Raw genomic sequence first — 19,129 nt, 5'->3', positions numbered from 1 at the left:
ACATTGTGCTCAGCGTGAAGCTGTCCCTCTGCTAGGTATTTACCACTTCTCTCTTCTCTTCCCTTTCAGCTGCCCAGTTGGATAATATTGGCTTCAGCATTATCAAGAAATGCATACATGCTGTCGAAACAAGAGGTAGAGCAGTTCACCAGATGATCTTGTTTTGGGGGACAGCCTTGTAGCTGTTTGTAGTGGAGCAATTGCTTATCTGCTCTTTTCATGAACAAAAATGATTCATTAACCCTTGGAGACCCACACCAGATAAACCCTGTCATATGCTCAGGCAGGTGCCTTTGCTGAGACACACGTTTGCCCTGTGGCCGGAGCTAGCAGGGGCTAAGCAAACATCAAGGGCAGAGTTAGGAGATAAAGCACTAGATACCCAAAATGGGGGAAGGGACCAGAGCCGGGGACTTCTTTTGAGCATCCCTTCATGTGGTACTGCTGCAAAGCATGTCCTCCCATGTGGGGTAGCAGATAGATGAGCATTGCAATCCTTCCCCTAAACCCTTGCAAAGACTATTTATATACAGACGGGCTATCTTGTGAGCGCCTGAGCCCCTCACAGTGAAGTATGGGTCTCATTTGCACATAGTTTCTGATAGTGCTGGTGCCTCTACTTATATGAATAGATAAGATAGAGGCCTCACAGGAAACTTTCAGCTGAGTAGAGCTCTGAGCTGGCTGTATTTCTGCCCGTGTTCTTTCATGGGGGTCTTCTTCCTGCACATAGGCATCGTAATACGCTGTGGGCTATTCAAATATGACATTTTCCCCTATAATGCTGGAAGCAATGCAGAGCTGCTGTCAAGAGCAAAGGAACACCTGGAGGCAAATTAAAAAGAAAAAACCCCAAACAAACAAACAAACAAAAAACCCCAAACAAATGGCCAGATGAGACCAAACAAGGCAAGAGTGTGGTTCCTGGGGAGAGCTCCAGCCTGGGAGGTGTGGCTTACCCAGCCTGGGCTGCTGCAGTGGTAAGGGGCTTCTGTCACTGCATCCCTTGACTGCTCTCTGCCCTAGCAAGTAATTTGGTTCAAGGCCTTGTTATTCCTTGTATGAAGAACACACAAAAAGGCTTAGACCTCAACCTAAAGAACTTGGCGCAGTAAAATTTTCCCAAATTGCCCCTGTGTTGTATGTTAAGCTCAGATCCTTCACAGTGCAGCTTTAACTCCCTTGCTGACTGTGCAGTGGTGGAAAGGTGTTCTTAGATCTTTTATTCCTGAGCTAATTGGGGGTAATACTTTTAATCAATATGTGAAAGCCTTGACATCAAAACAAAATTTTACCTTCCTCTATAATTTTGTATGTAGTTGGTGAGAGGGCTCAATTATTTTTTGTTTTAGAGAAGCCAAAGAAATGAAATAAATGTTAGTAGCTCTCATGACATTCTCATAATAAGCTCTTTATTTTCCCTAGGGATCAATGAGCAAGGGCTGTACCGAATTGTTGGAGTAAACTCTAGAGTTCAAAAGCTGTTGAGTATATTAATGGGTAAGTATCTATCTTATGCTTTGTTAAAGGCAACTAGACTGTGCTGCTTTGAAGTCTTGCCAGCTGAGAATGGGGGCTCTTGGTGGGGTACCTAATCGTGGTGAATGTGCTTTTAGGACCACATGCTGTTAGGGGCCGGGAGGTCCCAGGGCACCACTGGCAGGTTGCTAAGGTAGGACTCACTCAGGACATTGCTTTAAAAGGTCTTCTGGTGCAGTCACTGGTGTCCTGCTCACATGTGCTATGAATTTTGGCAGCCTTCCCAAATGCAAACTAAAATCTTCAAAGAAGTAGCTGAAAGCTTTAGTTTGTAATCTCATACCTGCCACGTTGTTCCCAGAATACTTTTTCTCTTGCGTGTTGCATGCAGCCTGTGGCTCTTCTTACTTTTCCCTTGGACCTTCTTGTGCCTGTTTTGACATGGTCCTGCCCAGACCTTTCAAGCATGTGTTTCCCTCAGGCCTGAGGCATTGGGTCTTGTGGTTCTGGGTGCTTGGGAAGAGACGAGGTGTTGGGTCTACATGGTAGAGCTTGGTGTTGACATTGTGGGGCTACTCTGAGCACTGGCTCCGATGTGCACCTACCCTGTGTCTGCCTGGCAGCCCTCAGAAACCTCTCCTCACCTCTGAAATGATACAATGGCAAGAGAGGGGTGGTGGTGTTCGCTACTAGTGCCTTTGTGCTCGGAACCAGCATTCCTGTGGGCCCAATCTAAGCACTGAAACGTGTAGGAGCAAACAGGTCTCGTGACTGTCAGTGAGCTGGTAGTTGTTGCTGGTGCAGGTCTGGGACTGCTATGGCTGACTTTTCCTGGCACAGTTCCTTGGTGGTGGTGTTGGGTTTCCATTGCCCCATGGCCCTGCAAAGCCTTATGGTGGGTCTAGCTTGTTGGTCTGCATGGGAGCATCTGTAGCCTGAGTCCCAGTCCGGCTTCCGTGTCAGCTATAGCCCAGGGGTTATGCTTGACCCAAAAAGAAATGTGGGCCATCCCCTCTTCACTGCCTTCCCACGCCTTGGCCCCTCCAGCAGAACCTCCCATTCTCCCAGTGCCCTTGTCCGTGGTCCAGGCTGGTGCTGAGGTTTGTTACGGTTGTGTGTGTGACTTAACCATTATTCCATCCCCTGAAGTAGTAGGCAGCATTTCCATCCCACAGCTGCAGCCCTGTGGCAGTCTGCCCATCCAGACATGCATGAGACACAAATTTGAAGAACTGTTTTGAGAAAACATGCTTGGGTTGGAGCAGCGGCAGCTGCCCTCTGCCAGTCCTGTCTAATGCTTCTCAGACTTGGCAAAACCATGTATGAAATAGGTGTAGTAATGAGGAAAGAAATGCTTAATAATTTGTTAGTGCCCTTGGGAATGTGTTCGTTACTCCTTGGGGTAAATGAGTGACATTTGTCTTCTTCCTCTTCCCATTCACTTATTATCGTTCCTTTGCAACATGACTTCCTTTTCCTTGCGTTCACAAAACACTAGTGCTCCTTTCCCTGCGTATTTCTCCTTGGAAAAAGTTTTAATCTGTTGTGTCTCACTTTCAGCATCTTTCCTTCTTTTTCCAATTCCCCCTTCTTTTCCCACCGTTATGATGTTCACTGAGCAAAGCTCGCGGTAGCTGTTACAGTTGTCAGTGTTAACCTATGCAAAATTGATAATCTGGGGATAATTGGCAAACAGAAGGGTAAGGCTCTAAATCAGAGACTGACGCAAGGGGACCTCTCTGCACCGGTTTTGCTCTGGCATTTGGAAAGTTTTCTGCAGTCACAAGAGCTGGTGACTGACTCTTATTAGTACAAGTTTGGCGTAGGTTCTGGGGCATGTGAATATGTCCTGCTAGCCACCCCAGTACAGCAGATAAGGCAGGGCTGTCTCATGGCACACGCGTTTGGCACTATTGCGTCAGGGCATCGGTTGAAGAGCATTGCTGCCCACCGATAAAAATAGGCTGGGGATTGGGTGCCCCACGGCACAGCAGGTCTGACACACCAGGTCCTCTGCTTATACTTTTCATGCCAGTGCGCATCATCTCGCAAGCTAGTGGACCAGGGGCTCCTGTTACCTTCTCGCAAGGGTGGTCTCAGGCTGTGTCAGTTCTGGGTTGAGGCAGCAGAACTGTGACAGCTGGAAAAACTTGCTTGGTTTAAGAACTCTCCGGAGCTGGGAGGGATTCAAAGTTTTGGACACCATCCAGCATCCATTATGTTCTGTGCAACTGAAGCCACTCAGCTCTCGACCTCGTGTCTCATAATGCAGTGATATATCGGTGGTTTTTCTTTGTCCTGGCATGTCTTCCTCAGCTGGTGATGCTGGGAGCCCCATTAGAGGCGAGAGCATGCCAGCGGCTGCTGCTCAGGCAGCCTGGTGGGTGCTGAAAGTGGGACCCACTTCGGGGATCTCCTGTGCCATCCATCACCAGGATGGTTTGCAAACCTCTGAGTCCACCTTTCTCCAAATCGTGGGCAATTAAATCACCTTTGACGATCCCAGCATTCAGGCTGTCTGTGAAGTCAAATGGCAATGTGTCCATTGTCAAATCCCCTTCTGTTCTCGGCTGCCCCTGAGGCTCTGACGTCCTGTTGGTGCCGTCACCACTCTGCTGGAACACTCGTGTTTGGATCCAGCCCTCGTGTACAGAGGAGCCAAGTTGTGCTTACAACTTCAGGTTTCCCTTATATTTAGAAATGAATGTGGGCAGCGTTCTTGATTCAGATACAGTTTAAATGGCAAAAAGATCAAGTTTCCCTGAGCAGTGGCAGGTGTCAGTGACACTGTTGGGAGGGTCTTTGGCAAGAGGTGTCTCTGCAGGAGGTCGGCACTGCGCTCGGCAGACTGTGGAGCACAGGCTGCCTGTGTGCAGCGGACAGGTCAGGGACTGCGCAGGGCAGAACAGCTTGTCTTTGTCTAAACCGAGGTGAAGCAGGGAGGGGTGCCTGACCCAGGGCTTGTGGGAGGCAGGCCACCAGTGCTGGAGCACGCTGCCTTTCCCTAGCCTTCACCATTGCCATGCACTGTCAAAATGAGGAAAAAACACAACAAACAAACAAACTTCTGTCAGTCAGAGCTCCCATGAAAAGCTTTATTGTAGAAGTGTGTGTGCGCAGGACAGTGATGAAACCTGCAGATTCGCTGCTGGAACTTGGCACTGAGTGGGGTGTTACAGTGTCTGATGTGCTCTTCTTGCTGCTTCCCAGAGTGAGCTGTGAGGGCTGATGCATGTGGCTTCTCGTGGCCCCCCACTGCCATGCCCTATGGCTGTTTTGGAAATTTCTTGAGCCACCCCGGTATGGGTGAGAATTATGGCTGGGTGACGAGGTGGTACCCCAGATGGTTCCCCTTGCCATGGAGAAATTGGTAAGGAATTGGAACCAGCTGTCTTATGGCAGCAGCTTCCTCCATCCCCAGGAGTAGATGGAGAAGTTCCTTAGAAAGGGCTTTAGGCGGTGGCTGTGCAGATGGGCTGTGTGGCTGCTGGGGCCAGTGTGGGCAGCTGCCTCTGGGAGCATCCCCAGCATTGCACACGAATGTCTTGCTGTGGTTCCGTCATGGCTGCAGGTTTGGGGGTGTCTGGTCAGCCTGGACTTCCCTCCTGCCCACCGCCCTGCCATGCCACGGCCAGCCCCATTTCCTGCTCTGTGACGCCTGTCCCGTCACCTGGGGTCTGCAGGAATGAATGCACGAAGGTGAACAGGACCCCTGTTCCCCTCCACTGCCTTTGCTGCCGTTTGTCTCCAGGAAGAAAAAAAACCCAGTAAAACTAATTTTTGGGGAATGGATTCCTCCCACTCCTGAATTTCTGTGTAGATCCTGCTATAAAAAAACCCCAAGCACGTTCTGATTTCTTCTTGATATAGATCTGGAGTGTTGCAGCTCTCTTCACTGAAGTATCCCCCGTGTGAGTCTGTAAGTGATAACCTCCTTTGGTCTTGCAGCCCAGGGAGAGCTGGGAAATGCTGTCCTGTGTGGCACCTGTGACCACGCGGGAGTTAACAGGAACAGGGTGATGCCACAGTGGCTGGCAGTGCCATGGGGTGTGCAAAGTACTTTCTTCAGTCTCTGCCGGAATAAAAGGCCTGGGGAAATTAATTTTCTGCTCCTTTTCCCCATACCCTTTTACTTCTGCCTTTTCCATATCTGCTGAGGGACATCAGATCAGTTATTTACAGCAATAAGCAACTTCAGGGTTAACAATGACTTTGGCCCTGGGTGCTTTCACAGGCCCCAGTGCACATTCACACCAGTCCACAAGGGACTGTGTCCTTGTTCGAAGGAAGGCGGGAGTTCGCTGTGGTGATGGCTGCAGGCATCTCTAGCTGGGGGGACAGATGCTACATCTGTAACCTACAAAGCTAACTTTTTGCAGACTCATAAATTTGAAGGTCAAGGGGAACTGATGATCTGCTCTGAGCCTTTTCGTCAGCCTGACTGCAGAATTTCACTTAGTGTTTCATGAGTCGTGCCTGTAAACTCCTGGATGAGCTTTTGATGAGGCATCCAGTCTTGAGTTGTTTGTTCAACTGCAGTGAAGGCCTTGCTGTTAAAAGTTGTGGGTTTGGTTTTTTTTTTTAAAGGAGGGGTTTTTGTTGTTTTTGGGGCTTTTTTATTTTTATTATTCCAAGCTTATCTTTGTGAAAATTGCTATCTTAAAAATGTAGTGCAATAGGAAGTTGCCTTGGCATTGGTGAAGAAGGATAGTGCTCGTTTGTATGATTGCTGTGAGAGACATGTGATCTTTGTGTGAATATACATTTCTTAAATGTTTGCTGTTTCAAGTGCTCCTCTTGATTATTTTTTTTTTAATTAAAATAAACCCTTTGCCCTAAGGGAAAGCCTAACTCTTATTCAGTGCTTTCTTTTAATTAGTTTTAGAATTACACTATGCTTACCTATTGCTTTAAATTTCAAAAGCACTTTATATATGTCTCAGAAAAGACAAATGCCCGCTGAGCTGAATCTGTAGGACCAGATGGCATCGGCAGCTTTATCTAGTGTCAGGCTTGGCCTTAGTCATGGTGAGTGCCTCTCTGTGCCTGCTCCTGCTCTCCAGGGATGCTTGGCATGTCTGTGTCACTGAAAGCACCTGCAGCTGTGTCTCCCGGGGTCCCCACAGAGGTTCCCAGGGATTTTGGTGGAAGCAGGATCCGTGTTGTGTTTCCAGGTCCTGCTCACCCGGAGTTCGGTGCACTGCAAGCCTTCAGCTCTGAAGCAGCTGAGAGATGGCAGGACCAAGTTAGCAAAGAGCATTCATGAAGCAGCATCCAAGCAGGAGAGAAGCAACGTGCTTACACCTGCAAATGGGGCACATTCATGCCCTGCTCCTCCCTCCTCCCCAGCTGCAACAGGTGCAGTGCTCCTCTCTTCTGGATGGAGCAGTCACCATCTTTAGCCTTGGTACTCAGCACCTCAGCACTGTGCATGAGGTATCCACAGCCGGGCCACTTAATGCTGATCTGATGGTGGCTTTCGAGATGACTGGCTGTAATTATCAGCAAAGATTCAATAATAAATGCTATTTGTGTTGGCGCCTGCTAGGGGTGGGTGTGCAGATGGCAGTGGTAACTGAGGAGCTCACCCAGTGCAGGCAGCTTGGCTCCAGCCCCCGTGGTGTGGGGTCCCAGCATGGGTGGTGGTGCCGAAGAAGTGAGCAGTCGCTGCTTCCTGGGGGCTCTTGTTGTTGAAGCATCAAGGTGTTTTGACAGAAATCTGTAAAAATCACACCTTATTGAACTCACTGTGGAACTTTGTGTGAACCAGTCTGTCTTCCTGACCTGGGGTAATGGTTTGCAGAAAACTGGGAGAAGCAGAAAGCTGCAGATTCCTGTGAGCATGGTTTGTGGGCGGCTGGCTCAGATCTGCCTTGGGAGGCCTGAACAGGCTGCTAGGCTGGAGCTCCCTTTTACACTGTCCAGAACAGCTGCATGGTTTTTTTTATTTCTTTAATGGAATTTTTAAAAGGAAGGATAGGAGGGGAAAAAGTATAGAAAGGAAGGAAAAGGCCCTGGAGGAGATGGAGAAAAGTATGCTGCAGTATTTGACAATAAAAACCGAGGCACTTGGAGGCTCCCTGGCCCCAGATGCTCACAGTGCACAGAGCTGGAAACTGGAGGGTGGGAGAGCAGCTCCACAGTTCTTGTGGGACCTGCGAGGCGGTGCTGTGAATCCCTGGGCAGAGATGGGCGTGGGGTAAGGGCAGGCAGTGCCTGGGTGCCAAACCCCCTCGGCACAAGCACCAAGAGTGTGGTGGGGCACAGGGCTGGTGCACATGCCGTTACGAGCCGTGGGACTAGATTTCCTCTGGGCACAGTGGCATCACAGCTGTGCAGGTGCCTGGTTCCCATGGAGCAGTGCCAGGGGCTGGCGGTGCAGTGCAGTGGTGCTGAGCTGGTCCCAGGCCCCTTGTGCTGGAACAGCGGCCAGGCAAGCTGCTCTCCTGGGAGGCTGCTGATGCCAGCTACCAGGAAGGACTGGTTGAGCCTGTGTGTGGTGGTACCACACTGCCCTCAGACCCGCTGTGTGCCCTGGTGTGCCGGTTTGTCCAGTGCTGGGATGGACATGCTCCAGGGCTGCCCTGGGAGCCATGTCACTTCCCTCTGCCCGGCTCTGGGAGAGTGTCTTGTGGCTTTAGGATGCTCCCGCCTGACTCCTCTAGGGCCTCATTGCAAAGTTTGCATCAGGCCATTACAAAGTGTGACCCAGTGTCCCAGAGCCAAGTTGTGCTGCAAAAAGCAGCTGTTGTCTGGGAAGTGCAAACCCGTGTTTCTCTGTAGACCCTGGTACAGCCCACCCTGCAGCCCTTCTGTGCTGGCTACTGCAGGGAGTGGCCTGGGGACTGGCTCAGCTGGGAGCTGGGCTGATGGGAGCTGTGTTTGGAGAGCTTCCCAGGCACATTGGTGCTCTGTGGGGCTGGAGGGATCTCTTCCTGGTACGTGGTTCAGAAAACAACTCCAAGGCTGTGGGGTGGGAGTGATCCCAGCAGCATTGTCAGACAGTAACTGGGGGGTTCAGCCACACTGGAGAGCTCAGCGGGAGCCTGGATGCAGCGTTTTCTCGGTATCAGCAGGTAGAGGGTCTCTGTGCCTGGGGCTGGGACCTGGCAAGCATAGCCGACATAAGCATCACATAATGTAGTTTGTGCCTCTCTTGTGTATCTTTTGCTGTTGACTTGTCAAAGCCAAAGCTATCAGGAGAAACTAGTTACTGCCAGAAAGTGTTTTGAAGATCCATTCATGTTTTTATCTTAAGGCAGCTATGGAGGGACAGGAATCTAAATCCTGGAGGGGCAGGCGGAGCAGGGGAGTGGCTCGGACCTTGCCTCTGCCCAATGGTGGGAACAAGGACCTGGGAAGAAGTGTCCTTGAAAGACGGTAGTGCAGAAGTGTGTGCACATCAGCTGTAGCTTGGAGACCTTCCTCATGAGCACTATGAGAGCTGTGTCTGCCAGCTGTGCTGGCAGCCAGCTCTCTGCAGTGTTGGGTGCAGAGCTTGGTGACAGGGTGGGCACGAGCCGCAGCAAGGGGCTGTGCTGGGAGGATGTGAATGGCAGCTTGATCTTTGCCGTCACTTTCCAACATTGCCTGCTGAGGGGGCCTTGTTTATTGTGGGGTCCGGGCAGGGCTTTCCCTGTGCTGGGAGGTTTGCCATTGTAGCTGCTGATCCTTGAGGCTCGCTGCTCACAGCAGCTCAGGGGCTGCAGTGGAGCCCTGCATCTGCTGCAGGGGTGGAGGGGGGCGAATCAGGTGTTTAAAGATGGTAAGAAAAAGCCTGTGTCAGGGAGGATGGAAGAACAGGATGACATCAAGAGGCCAGAGGTGACAAAACAAACAGCAGCGTGGTTCTGCAATACCAGTGACCCTTCCAATTGGAGCTGCCTCTGTGCTCAGTGCCTTGCACCACTTCAGAACACCCTGGGTGCTTTTCCTCTCCCTTGCCGCTAGCGCAGCTCAAACCAAGTCATGTCGCTGCTCCTCTCTGCATACGTCAGCAGTGGCAAGAGGCTCCCGCCTCATGGTGGTCCCCAGGGGTCCTATGGGTGTTCTGCAAGGCGAGGTGATAGGAGCTTCCCAGTCTAAGGCCGCCTCACAGCCAGTGTTTGGCTGGTGAAGGTGGCACTTGGTGGCATGTTTCTGGAGTGGTGAGCCGAGCGAGGGTCCCCAGGATGGGCAGCCTCGTGGGCACCATGCGAATGCCAGCTGTGCCAGGCCTGGCCATGGAGCACCACATGCAGCAGCCCCGCTTCCTCCCTCTCATCCAAATGAAATGCAGCCATGGAGCCAAAGGAGTGCAGACCTGCCTTCCTACACACTCTGTGGTGGATCAGGCCATCAGCAGGGGCTCTTTCCCGCCTTGTGCAGGAGAACAAGCCACCTCCTGTCTCCGTGCACACCCGGGCAGGATGCCTACCTCTGCCACTGTGTGTCCTGCTGTCTGCCTGACACCCACTGACCACCACAGAGGCTGTGCCACCATTGCTGCTGTTGCTCACATTCGTTTAGGCTGTGGCAATGCCTTGCAGCCTCCTTGGGGCTGGGATCTTCTGTGGAATCCTGGGGAGGTTCTCTGTTTGTCTGTGTCCATGTCATGTTTGTGCCCTGCGTTTGTTACCAGTGTCACTGAACACCACAGTCTCCTGTGCCCTGTGTAATGTCGTGCTTTGAGTTAAACTGCTGATCTCACTGCTCATGATTAATGTTTTTCTTTTTTTTTTCTTGTCCCATGCAAGTGAGTGTGGCCCATCTTGTGTAACAAACTCTGCTTCCCTGCAGAAGTGTCTGTTGGGGATTGGCTTGTGGTCACTGGGCTGGGGAATAGCAAATAAAATGGGATGTGACAGTCTTCCCACACATCTGAGCTGGTGAGCTGATATGAGCTGGTATTATCCTCACTTTAGTTCACTTTTTTCTTTTTTGTCTTTTTCCTTAGATCCCAAAACGGCTACAGAAACAGAAACAGAGATCTGTGCAGAGTGGGAGATAAAGACGATTACTAGTGCACTGAAAACTTACCTGAGGTAAGGCAGAAAAGCCTCATCTGTTGTGTGGCTTAGGACTGATTTGGTGATGATCTGGGGCATTACTGCCTGTTATTGCAGATCTTTAACAATAGCACTTTGACAGAAACAAAGAAGAAACTGCTCACAGAGAATTTATTCTGGCTTTCCCCTTGACCCTCCAGCATGTTTGAGCAGGATCTGGGGAATGCAGTCAGCTCTCTGCCAGATGCATGTGTCATACAAACGTGATTTTAAAAGCTCATTCTTGTGTCCCCTGCCTTGATTTAAGCTTTTCCCTAAGCTTTTTGTAATGGGCTTCCACCTAATGAGTGTGTGGTGGAAGGTGAGCACAGTGCTCCTCTAAAGGCTGTGTCTCAAGTGCTTTTTTAGAACTGGGTGCAGAGCTTTATTGTAGTAATAATTTCTGTATGCAAGTCCATGCCACTATCATCATGGGTTATCTTCCCACAGGGCTGGTCTGCTGGCAGCAGTCAGCATCTCGTTATCCACAACATGCTTCTACCTGTCATGACTGGCAGCTTCTTGCTTTCTGTTTCTGTTCTGTGCATTGGCTTGTATTTGAGAGAATGAGAGAGTGAGCACAAGAGAGAGGCTAAATCCAGTTAGGGTGATGAGTATAATTAGCTTGGTGGATCTCAGCCTAGAAAATCACAAAACACTACATAATTTTGCATGATTGGCAACCTTTGCTCCAGAGTTTGAACTGTTTGCAAAGCAATGAAGAATGTCAACAGGACCAAGATGTCTCATTGAAGGGATGTGGAAGTGGGAAGGGAGAATGGGGAATTTAATGGGAACGGTGGCTGTTAAAGTTTTATGGCTAGGCTTGTTTCTCTTTTTAATTTATTTTTAAACTTGCTTGGAAATCATGGGCTCACTGAAACACTGTTACTGTGTTACTGAAGGAATGCTGAAATTACAAATTAATTCAGCGTGGGGCAGAAAAGGGAGGAAGAATAAATCAAAGGTACTTCAATAGATCTTATTCCTTCTGATGGGAGGAATTAATTAGATTTGTTGTTGCTTAATTCTGCACTTTTAAAAATGGAGCTGAATTTATGGTAAGGGCAAAGCTTTATTTCTGTGGATTGTGTTACTCAGATATGTTTTGTGCATGTTACCTTTTTATCTTTCAGAATGCTTCCGGGGCCGCTCATGATGTACCAGTTTCAAAGGAGCTTCATCAAAGCAGCAAGTGAGTTTGTTGATGTTTATTGCACTGGTCTGAAAGAGGAGCACAATTTGCAAGTAACTGAGTGTAACCTCTGCCCTGCTGCTTCCCCACTGGCCTCCTTGTTCTTAAGTCCCAGCAAGTAGAATAAGAATGAAGGGACAAGGGGCATGTTGTTGTTTGGGACTTAACCAGATGAAAAGGAAACGCAGATGGTGCAGGGGGAGCAGAGACCTGGCCAGTGGCAGTAGCTGCTGCTGCAGCTCTGTCTTATTTTGACCATCATCTGTCAAAATGAGGGAGGCCGTTGTTCAAACAACACCTACAGTGTTTTGATGAGATCAGTTGCAGTTCAGATGTCTGTGCCACTTTCCTTTGACTGCTCTGGGAGAAGGTGCTTTATGTGAGAGCAGGTAACTCTCCATTGGCAGCTGTGCAGCCTGTGTGCACGAGTGCGACCAGGGGGTCAGGGGGGCTCATGTGGTCTGTGGCCACATCGGCGGTGGCCTCCTTGGAAGGCTCCTGCTTAGGTGGTCAGGGTACAGCTGCCAGCACCTGCGGGCCTAACCAGCCTGCTGAGTACCATATGCTACCACCTTACCAGGCACTGTGCTGAGTGCATTCTGATGATGCTTGGGAACACTTTGAACAGGAACGTGTTGATGTTCCTATTCCTGGAATTAGAGAAACACTAGTTACAGCCAGCCCCTTCCCTGGTCACAACTGGCTTTTCACATGGCTGGCATCTGCTCTCAACTCACTGTTTCAGCCCACTAGTTTCTTCCTTTTGAAAACAACTGGTTGGGGCTGGTAGAAAGGAAAATTGCTGTGGAGAGTATCCTCAGCATGCCTGGGTGCAGGGAAGAGTAGGTCCCCAGGCTGTCCGTTGATGTTAGTGTTCAGGCCTGCATGCCTCTTGCCATTGATGTGGAGAGAAATCATCTTCTGTTCCCAATGCAGAACTCGAGAATCAGGAGTCAAGGGTGTCAGAGATCCACAGCCTCGTCCATCGGCTCCCAGAGAAAAACAGGCAGATGTTGCACTTGCTCATGAACCACTTGGCAAAGTACGTTTATGACTGATATGTTTTTCTCTCCTTTTTCCACTTCCTCTGAAAGTTAATAGTGGTAGAAAAGTTTCCTTGTGTGTGTGTGCACGGTGATGAGTCATGTCTGGTTGGTGAGTGACTGGAAACCCGTGTTTGAGTGAAATAAGGGTGGTGCAAGGGGGGAGGGAGGGGGGCTTTCCTGCTGACCCAGGTCTCTGCAGGTCCCCTGCCTGTGTGGCTGTGGTCCCAACCCTGTGGCGACAGGAGGAACCCATGCGCTGCTGGGAATGTGGCATTGGTTTTAATGGCACAGTAATGAGGTTCAGCTGTCCAGAAGGCAGAGCAGAGATTAAGGTCCTCGCTGGGTTTCAGATCAAGCCTAGTATTAAAAGACTAAAAGCTGTATCTTTGCTGCAGTAGACTACTCTGGGCCGTATTTTCTGACTTTATGCAACCTGATGAATCAATACTTCTAGGTCACCTTGAAACTTTTCAAGGGCCAAGAAACTGAATGATTTTTTTTGCTTTCAGTGATAGAGCTGACCTATAATTTCCCATCTTCCTGCTCCTGAAGGTTACCATGGAAACCTTTGATTAGTGTTTTAAAAGTGAAAGCAGCATCAGGTGTTTGTGCCAGCCTCAAGGCTGTGGGGTCATACCTGCCCTCACTGTTTGCACAGGCGCTGCACGAGCAAGAGGAATTAGGCAGGACTTGGAAAGCTGGGGAATGAGTTAATTGGCATAACCATTTAGAAGACAGTCTGGGAGAACCTGAAGTTATCTGTGTAAGAGGAAGAATAACACATAGTTCTTGAAATAGGCTTACAAACGACTTCAGATGCTTTCTTACGACACAGGTTTCTATCCGTTCTGTGGACTCCCCAGCAAGGCTGTTAAAAAACAAAGAGCTGGTTTAGATCTCAGTTTCAAAATCTTCTGCATTTAGAGGCCCAAGCCAAGGGCCAGACAGTTCCAGGTACTCCCATCGACCAAATGTGTGCAAGGAATCTCATAACCGCTTAAGTGCTTTTCATTTAAAGGAAAACCTGGTGGTGTTTGAGTGAGAGATGTAGAGAGGGGAGGCAGGTAATGCAGTGGGCTTCATGCTGCTTTAGTGGGGAAGGAACTATACCAAAACACAAACAAACAATGAGTTTAGTGGTGCGTGCTATATTAGGAAGAGAATCAGCTCATAGTGGTTATTTAATAGGGAAAAAAATTATCTTGGAGAGAGGCAGGAAGCTGAGGAGTGAGAGCCTGCGCTGAGCTCGCTGCCCTGCAGAAGCTTTCCTAGCCCCAGTGCCGTTCCTGGGGAGGTCCCGGGCTGTAGGGCAGAGAAACAGCCAGCTCCGGGCACAGGCCCTACAGCATTGCTCCTGCGTCAGTCCTGCAGCTCCAACATGGCAGCTCTCCTGCCACCTGGCCACACCAGGAGCAGCACCTTGCTCCAGGAGCACCAGGAGGGCAGCCTGGTCTGGGACTCATGAGCTGGTTGAGGCAGCAGTACCATAAAGCCAGATTAAAGATGTTGCGGTGGAGATAAAGCTTCACATCTGCAGAACACGTTTGGAAGGAGGGAGAGTGTAGCAGAAGGCATGGGGGCCTGGCTGCCCTGGGTGACCTGCACAGGGAAGGGGGCTGTCTGGGCTGGGGACCAGCTGGGGTTTAGGGGCTTCTTGTCCCTGGTGAGGGGAGCCGAGAGCAGGGCATCCACAGCTAATGCAAAACCTAAGGGCCCCTTCCTGGCCCTGCCAAGCTGGGCTGCACTTCTTGGAGGGGATTGCCTCATCTGTTTCTGGTTGGTTTGTATTATGATTTAAAGTAACATGTGAATAATCAAGATTTGCATTTTTATCAGATGAGCTAAAAAAATATTTGTTACAGTATTACTGCAGAGTTCTCTTACACTAAAAGCAGAGCACAATCTGTATTGGTCAAATAGAGAAAGAGAGTCTGTCCTGCATTGTCTTACATGGTTTTTTGGTTTGTATGTTCACTGTTGCTTACCGAAAAGGGACATTGGACTCCTCATGTGGCGTGGGGCTGCAGTTAATAACAGTAATAAAACCGTGCTAACAGAGCTGATACTTTCTAAACCGGTAATTATTAACACAAATTAAATACCAGTTGGAATAAGTGCCTCTGAGGTGGTTGAGCAGTACCCTTCCTTCTGTGCAGCAGAGAAATGTCATGGGTTTCCCATGGTTTCCCTGCGATTTGGTGTGCAGGGAGAGGGGCTCATGCCCCAGCAGGCCCCATGCAGGGGGATGCAGCACTCCAGCTTCCAGCTCCCGGCTCCTGGGGGAATACGCTGCTGCTCCCAGGGCACATTCCCCTGTGCGGTCGGGGTGAGGAGAGCTGGAGGCAGAGGGAGGACAGATCCCAGGGACAGGCACAGGCAGGGTGGAGGGAGAGGAGTGTATAAATAGAAAGTGATGTTGATTTCTGCCTCTTACTGCAGCTCTAAGCCTGTTTGTGCTGTCTCATGTTCAGGCGTCCAGGCAATTATCCACTGTGAAATACAGTGTGAGCAATCCCTGTCCATGCTTCTTCATCAGGAATGTAATGCTGCAGATTTTCTCCTCTGCTCTACAGACCCTGGTTCCAGTGATACTTGCTATTATGATGTTATTCTTTGACCCATGAGGAGGTGAAACCTTTAATTTTCCTTCCTGGGACATATTCATGCTGTCAGGATTCCTGTGATAAACCCAGCTGTGATTTACTTTCCTGAAAGAGAGGAGATCTCTTTGTTCTGATGTTTTTCCAAGGGGATCTCCACAGGAAGGCCTGAACACCCACAGGCTGGACCATCCCAGTGCCTGCATCTGCTGGCCTTGCCAACAGGCACATCTGAGGATGTAGCAACTGAAGTTAGTAAGACTCTGGGTGACCTTCAAAATCTCCTGGTTTCTCTTGTTTCAGGCCAGAATAGCCGATGCCCTTCAAAGAACAGAAAGGCAAACCCAGCATGTATCTTCTCCTGTTTCTTGTAGCTGTTTAGTTACCAGAGTCATATGGCTTAGTCAGTCTGTTAATCCTTGGTGTTTGTGGTGTTTGCAGGGGATGGCTGGTGAGAGTGCTCCTCATCCTCTGCTTTAAAAATAAAAAATACATTTTTGAAAAAGCTGTGTGAAGAACTGATGCCAGGAGACATGGTGAGCTAACTGTACAAGCCTGCGTGGTACCAAGCACGCATGGCAGTAACGCTGCCCCTCATACTGCTCCCCACTCCCCTGAATGCCTGTTCCAGCATCATTTTTTTTAGCAGTTTGTGCCCAGGTTCCATCCACCCATTGGCATAGCAGGCTCAAGCTCTGCATGGCATAGGACTCCTCACACCATTTTTAGGGTCTTCTTTCTCTTTATTCTGGGTTTTTCCCCCCCCAGCTGTTTCTGGCTGGGAAAGAAGGAAAACGAATACTTCCTTGGTGCTGCTGAGCACTTTGGGTGCAGCAGGCTGTCCCACAGCACATCACCTAGCAACACACTCCTGCTCGCATGCTTCTGAGTTGTTTTGCTGCAGATACCTCCTTTTGGCCCAGCACCTATCTCCGAGAATGGCTACACTGTAGTTTCAAATGTTTTTTTATCAATAGAATGTGCCAGCTCTGATTAAACCAATATTTTTTTTCTGCCAAAGAAGTTAAAACATTTCAAAGCAAAGCAGAGGTGCACACAGTGCTGCCCAGCTTGCAGGTAGCTGTGCCAATGGTTCTGCCATGAGTGAAGCTGGTTGTAGAAAATTGCCTTTTTTGTTAGTGGGGCTCTGATACCCTCCCTGTCTTTTTCTTTTTCAATGTACTTTCTCCCCAAGGAGTAAATTCTTTGGAAGTGCAGAGCAGGAGGATTTTGCTGATTGTTTCAAGCATTTAGGAATATTTTTTTTTTTCCTTGAATGGACATAATTTGACATCTGAGCCTTGCTTTGTTCTTCTGTCAGTGAGATCCAGGTTCTCCAATACAGATGGTGCTGTGCTTGTGCACCCTTCAGCAGGGCTCTCGGGACCCTCTCCATGGCTTGGCATCGCTGCTGCTGCTCTGTGCATCCCCCCTGCCCGAGGAGCAGGGCTGCCCCTGCCTGCATATCCACTCCTGTCCTGGCAAAAGGTCAAAACAATTGAGGACACTGCAGAAGAAATGTGTGTACGTGTATTTAGCAGTATTAATTATCTTTAATCGTTCACAGCTGCGGCCTGGCCAGCAGTGACTAGTTCTCTTTGTTTTTGCTGTGGTGGTGTTTTGTAGTTTACGTGTTTTAACCAACATGATAGTGATTGCTATCTCTAGCACAAATTGTTTCCCAATTATCAGTGAGGATGGTTTCCACGGGCTCTGCAGGGCAGCTGCTACCAGCCACAGACCAGAGATCCAGCAAAGCCCACTCTCCACCACAGCCTGTCGGTGGGACGGAACAGGGGCTGGACACGGAGCGAAGCGTTTTGGAGGGCTCTTTGCTGAGCAAGGGATTGTTGGCAAAGGAGAAGAAGAAAAAATCATCCAGGTCTTCTGCCTAAAAAGACAACCCGGCACTTGTTTTGCTTTGTGTGGAGCAGTCCCATCCTTGGCAGCCCCGCGCCGTGCTCCCTGGGCTGCACTGCCTGTGCAGAGCCATGCAGGAGCCAGGGTCCCTGGCAGATGTGCGGTGCTTGCCGTGGTGTGCTCCATGCCCAGTGGCTTCAGGAAACCCACTGTGGCACCTGTGCAGGACTGGCAGGTGGCTGCTTCCCCAGAAACATGCTTTTCCACGGGTTGTTTTCCCCGTTTCCCCCTGAAGGTGCAGCCGGCGAGGAGGCTGACGCTTCTTGGCACAGCAGGTCTGACTTCATCCCTGTAGCAGCTGTTTATGCTGCTGTCTGGTAACTATTCATTTGCTTGATTTATGTATTACTTCCAGTAAGTCATTCTTGTCCAGGACATTCTGGAAATTTCCACTAGCCGCTGAGGCCTCTGAGATGCACTGCTTTCTTATGCTCCTTGCCTGATTTGGCTGCCAAAAGCAAATAGCAAGCAAGCTCTCTGACCTTGAGTGGCCAGGCCAGGCAGCGATCCTCCCACACTGCCACCTGCTCGCCGTGCTTTGGAAATACCGTTTTTTTGCCCGGTGCCTGTTTTCAATCCCTTTGGATCATGGTACTGCTGGGTGCTGTGTGAAACCCTGGCAGTTCAAATGACCCAAAGGATCTGGGTGCTCTCATGGGTTGCAAAAGGCATGTCAGATGAAAGGTGACTCCCCATAGGCATGCTCTGCCTTGCAGGAGCTGGGAGAATCCTGCCTGGGGCTCATCTGTCCCAGGTCAGGCTTGTGCTATGCTTTTTCTTCCCCTCTTTTTTCTTCTCCTGGTTTGTTTCTCTGTTTTGCGTCTTGGTTTGGAGCATCAGGTCCTGGCACCTGGGGAGCTGGGATGGGTGCTGCCCCAGGGCTGCTGCCTGGTGAGTGCTGTGCCTCTGTCCTGTGCTGGAGCCAGATCTGTGCCAGAGCCAGTGCTGGTGCTACTGAGTATCCCCAGAGCTGCTGTGCTGAGGCGTCCCCTGTCCCACCTAACTCAGTAAACTGTCTTGCAGATGGCCCGTATGGGTGGTTTAAGGGAGAGACAGATAGGGGCAGCCCAGCCCAGCTGCAGCTCCCCAGAGCTTCATCCCGACCACAGAGGCCAGTGAGCACTGGTGCCTCCAGGTCCATCACCTGCTGGTGTGCGTATATATCCATGTGGGTCCTGCTGTCTGCATGCGTTGCCTATATGTACCATAAGTGGGCAAGGCAAAAGGTGTGAACCAGCATACAGACGAAGGAAGAAGGAAAGTTTAGGCTGATAATGCTAAAACAAAAGAAAACAAGAACATCCTGGGTTTTGAAAATACAGTTCTAAGCAATTATTTTAAATCATCCTCTCCCCAGTTGGAGCCAAGCCCACTTAGATCAATAAAAATCCCTTTTGTTTTAATGCTTTGACATGATTAGCAAGTATAGCCAGTTGTCTGTTTATTTTTCTGTTCCTGCATGGGAAAAGCCAATGAAACCACCAGCGGGCTCCCTGCAGAAGGCAGGAGAGGCTGGTTTGGAAGGAGCAGCCTGGGAGGGCAGCTGAAGGGGAAGGTAGCAGCTTTGGTAGCATGCTGTGCCAGGACCTGTCCTCACGCCCAGCTCCAGGAGGGCAGCACGACGTTCTCTTGAGTCTCCTTCCTCCATCAGATCAGACTCTCTGCAAATTCTGGGGTATTTTTAATGTTGGAGACAGTCAGTGGATAAGAGATTGGTTGGCAGATTAGTTTGAAATCTTAGCGTGCCTGGCTAATTTGATTACAGCTTTTAACTGGAACCACCTGTATCTCTGTGCAAAGACAAAGGCTGTGGAGGTCTGCAGACCCCTGGCAGAGCCTGCAGCAAGGGCTGCGCTGCCTCTC

At 49.9% G+C, this 19,129-nt stretch overlaps 1 protein-coding gene across 9 annotated transcripts in view; it reads left to right on the top strand.

Moving 5' to 3' along the window:
- Positions 1-19,129, top strand: part of ARHGAP26 (Rho GTPase activating protein 26) — a 202,996-nt gene that overhangs the window by 121,949 nt on the left and 61,918 nt on the right. For 7 of the 9 annotated variants that reach the window (XR_008733423.1, XM_055717605.1, XM_055717604.1 and 4 more), the window contains 5 exons: positions 70-135; positions 1,426-1,500; positions 10,415-10,502; positions 11,642-11,700; positions 12,637-12,742. Coding sequence is in view for 8 of the 9 variants with exons in the window: in XM_055717605.1 (XP_055573580.1) it covers positions 70-135; positions 1,426-1,500; positions 10,415-10,502; positions 11,642-11,700; positions 12,637-12,742 (394 nt within the window). In the remaining variant the exon portion in view is untranslated. The remainder of the gene's footprint in view (positions 1-69; positions 136-1,425; positions 1,501-10,414; positions 10,503-11,641; positions 11,701-12,636; positions 12,743-19,129) is intronic. The other 2 variants (XM_055717599.1, XM_055717601.1) reach the window with 2 other exon arrangements.

Source organism: Falco cherrug, chromosome 8 (assembly GCF_023634085.1).
Source record: "Falco cherrug isolate bFalChe1 chromosome 8, bFalChe1.pri, whole genome shotgun sequence".
Lineage (NCBI taxonomy): Eukaryota > Metazoa > Chordata > Aves > Falconiformes > Falconidae > Falco > Falco cherrug.
The sequence above is the reverse complement of the archived record's forward strand: the minus strand, read 5'-3'. Positions and strand labels throughout refer to the sequence as shown.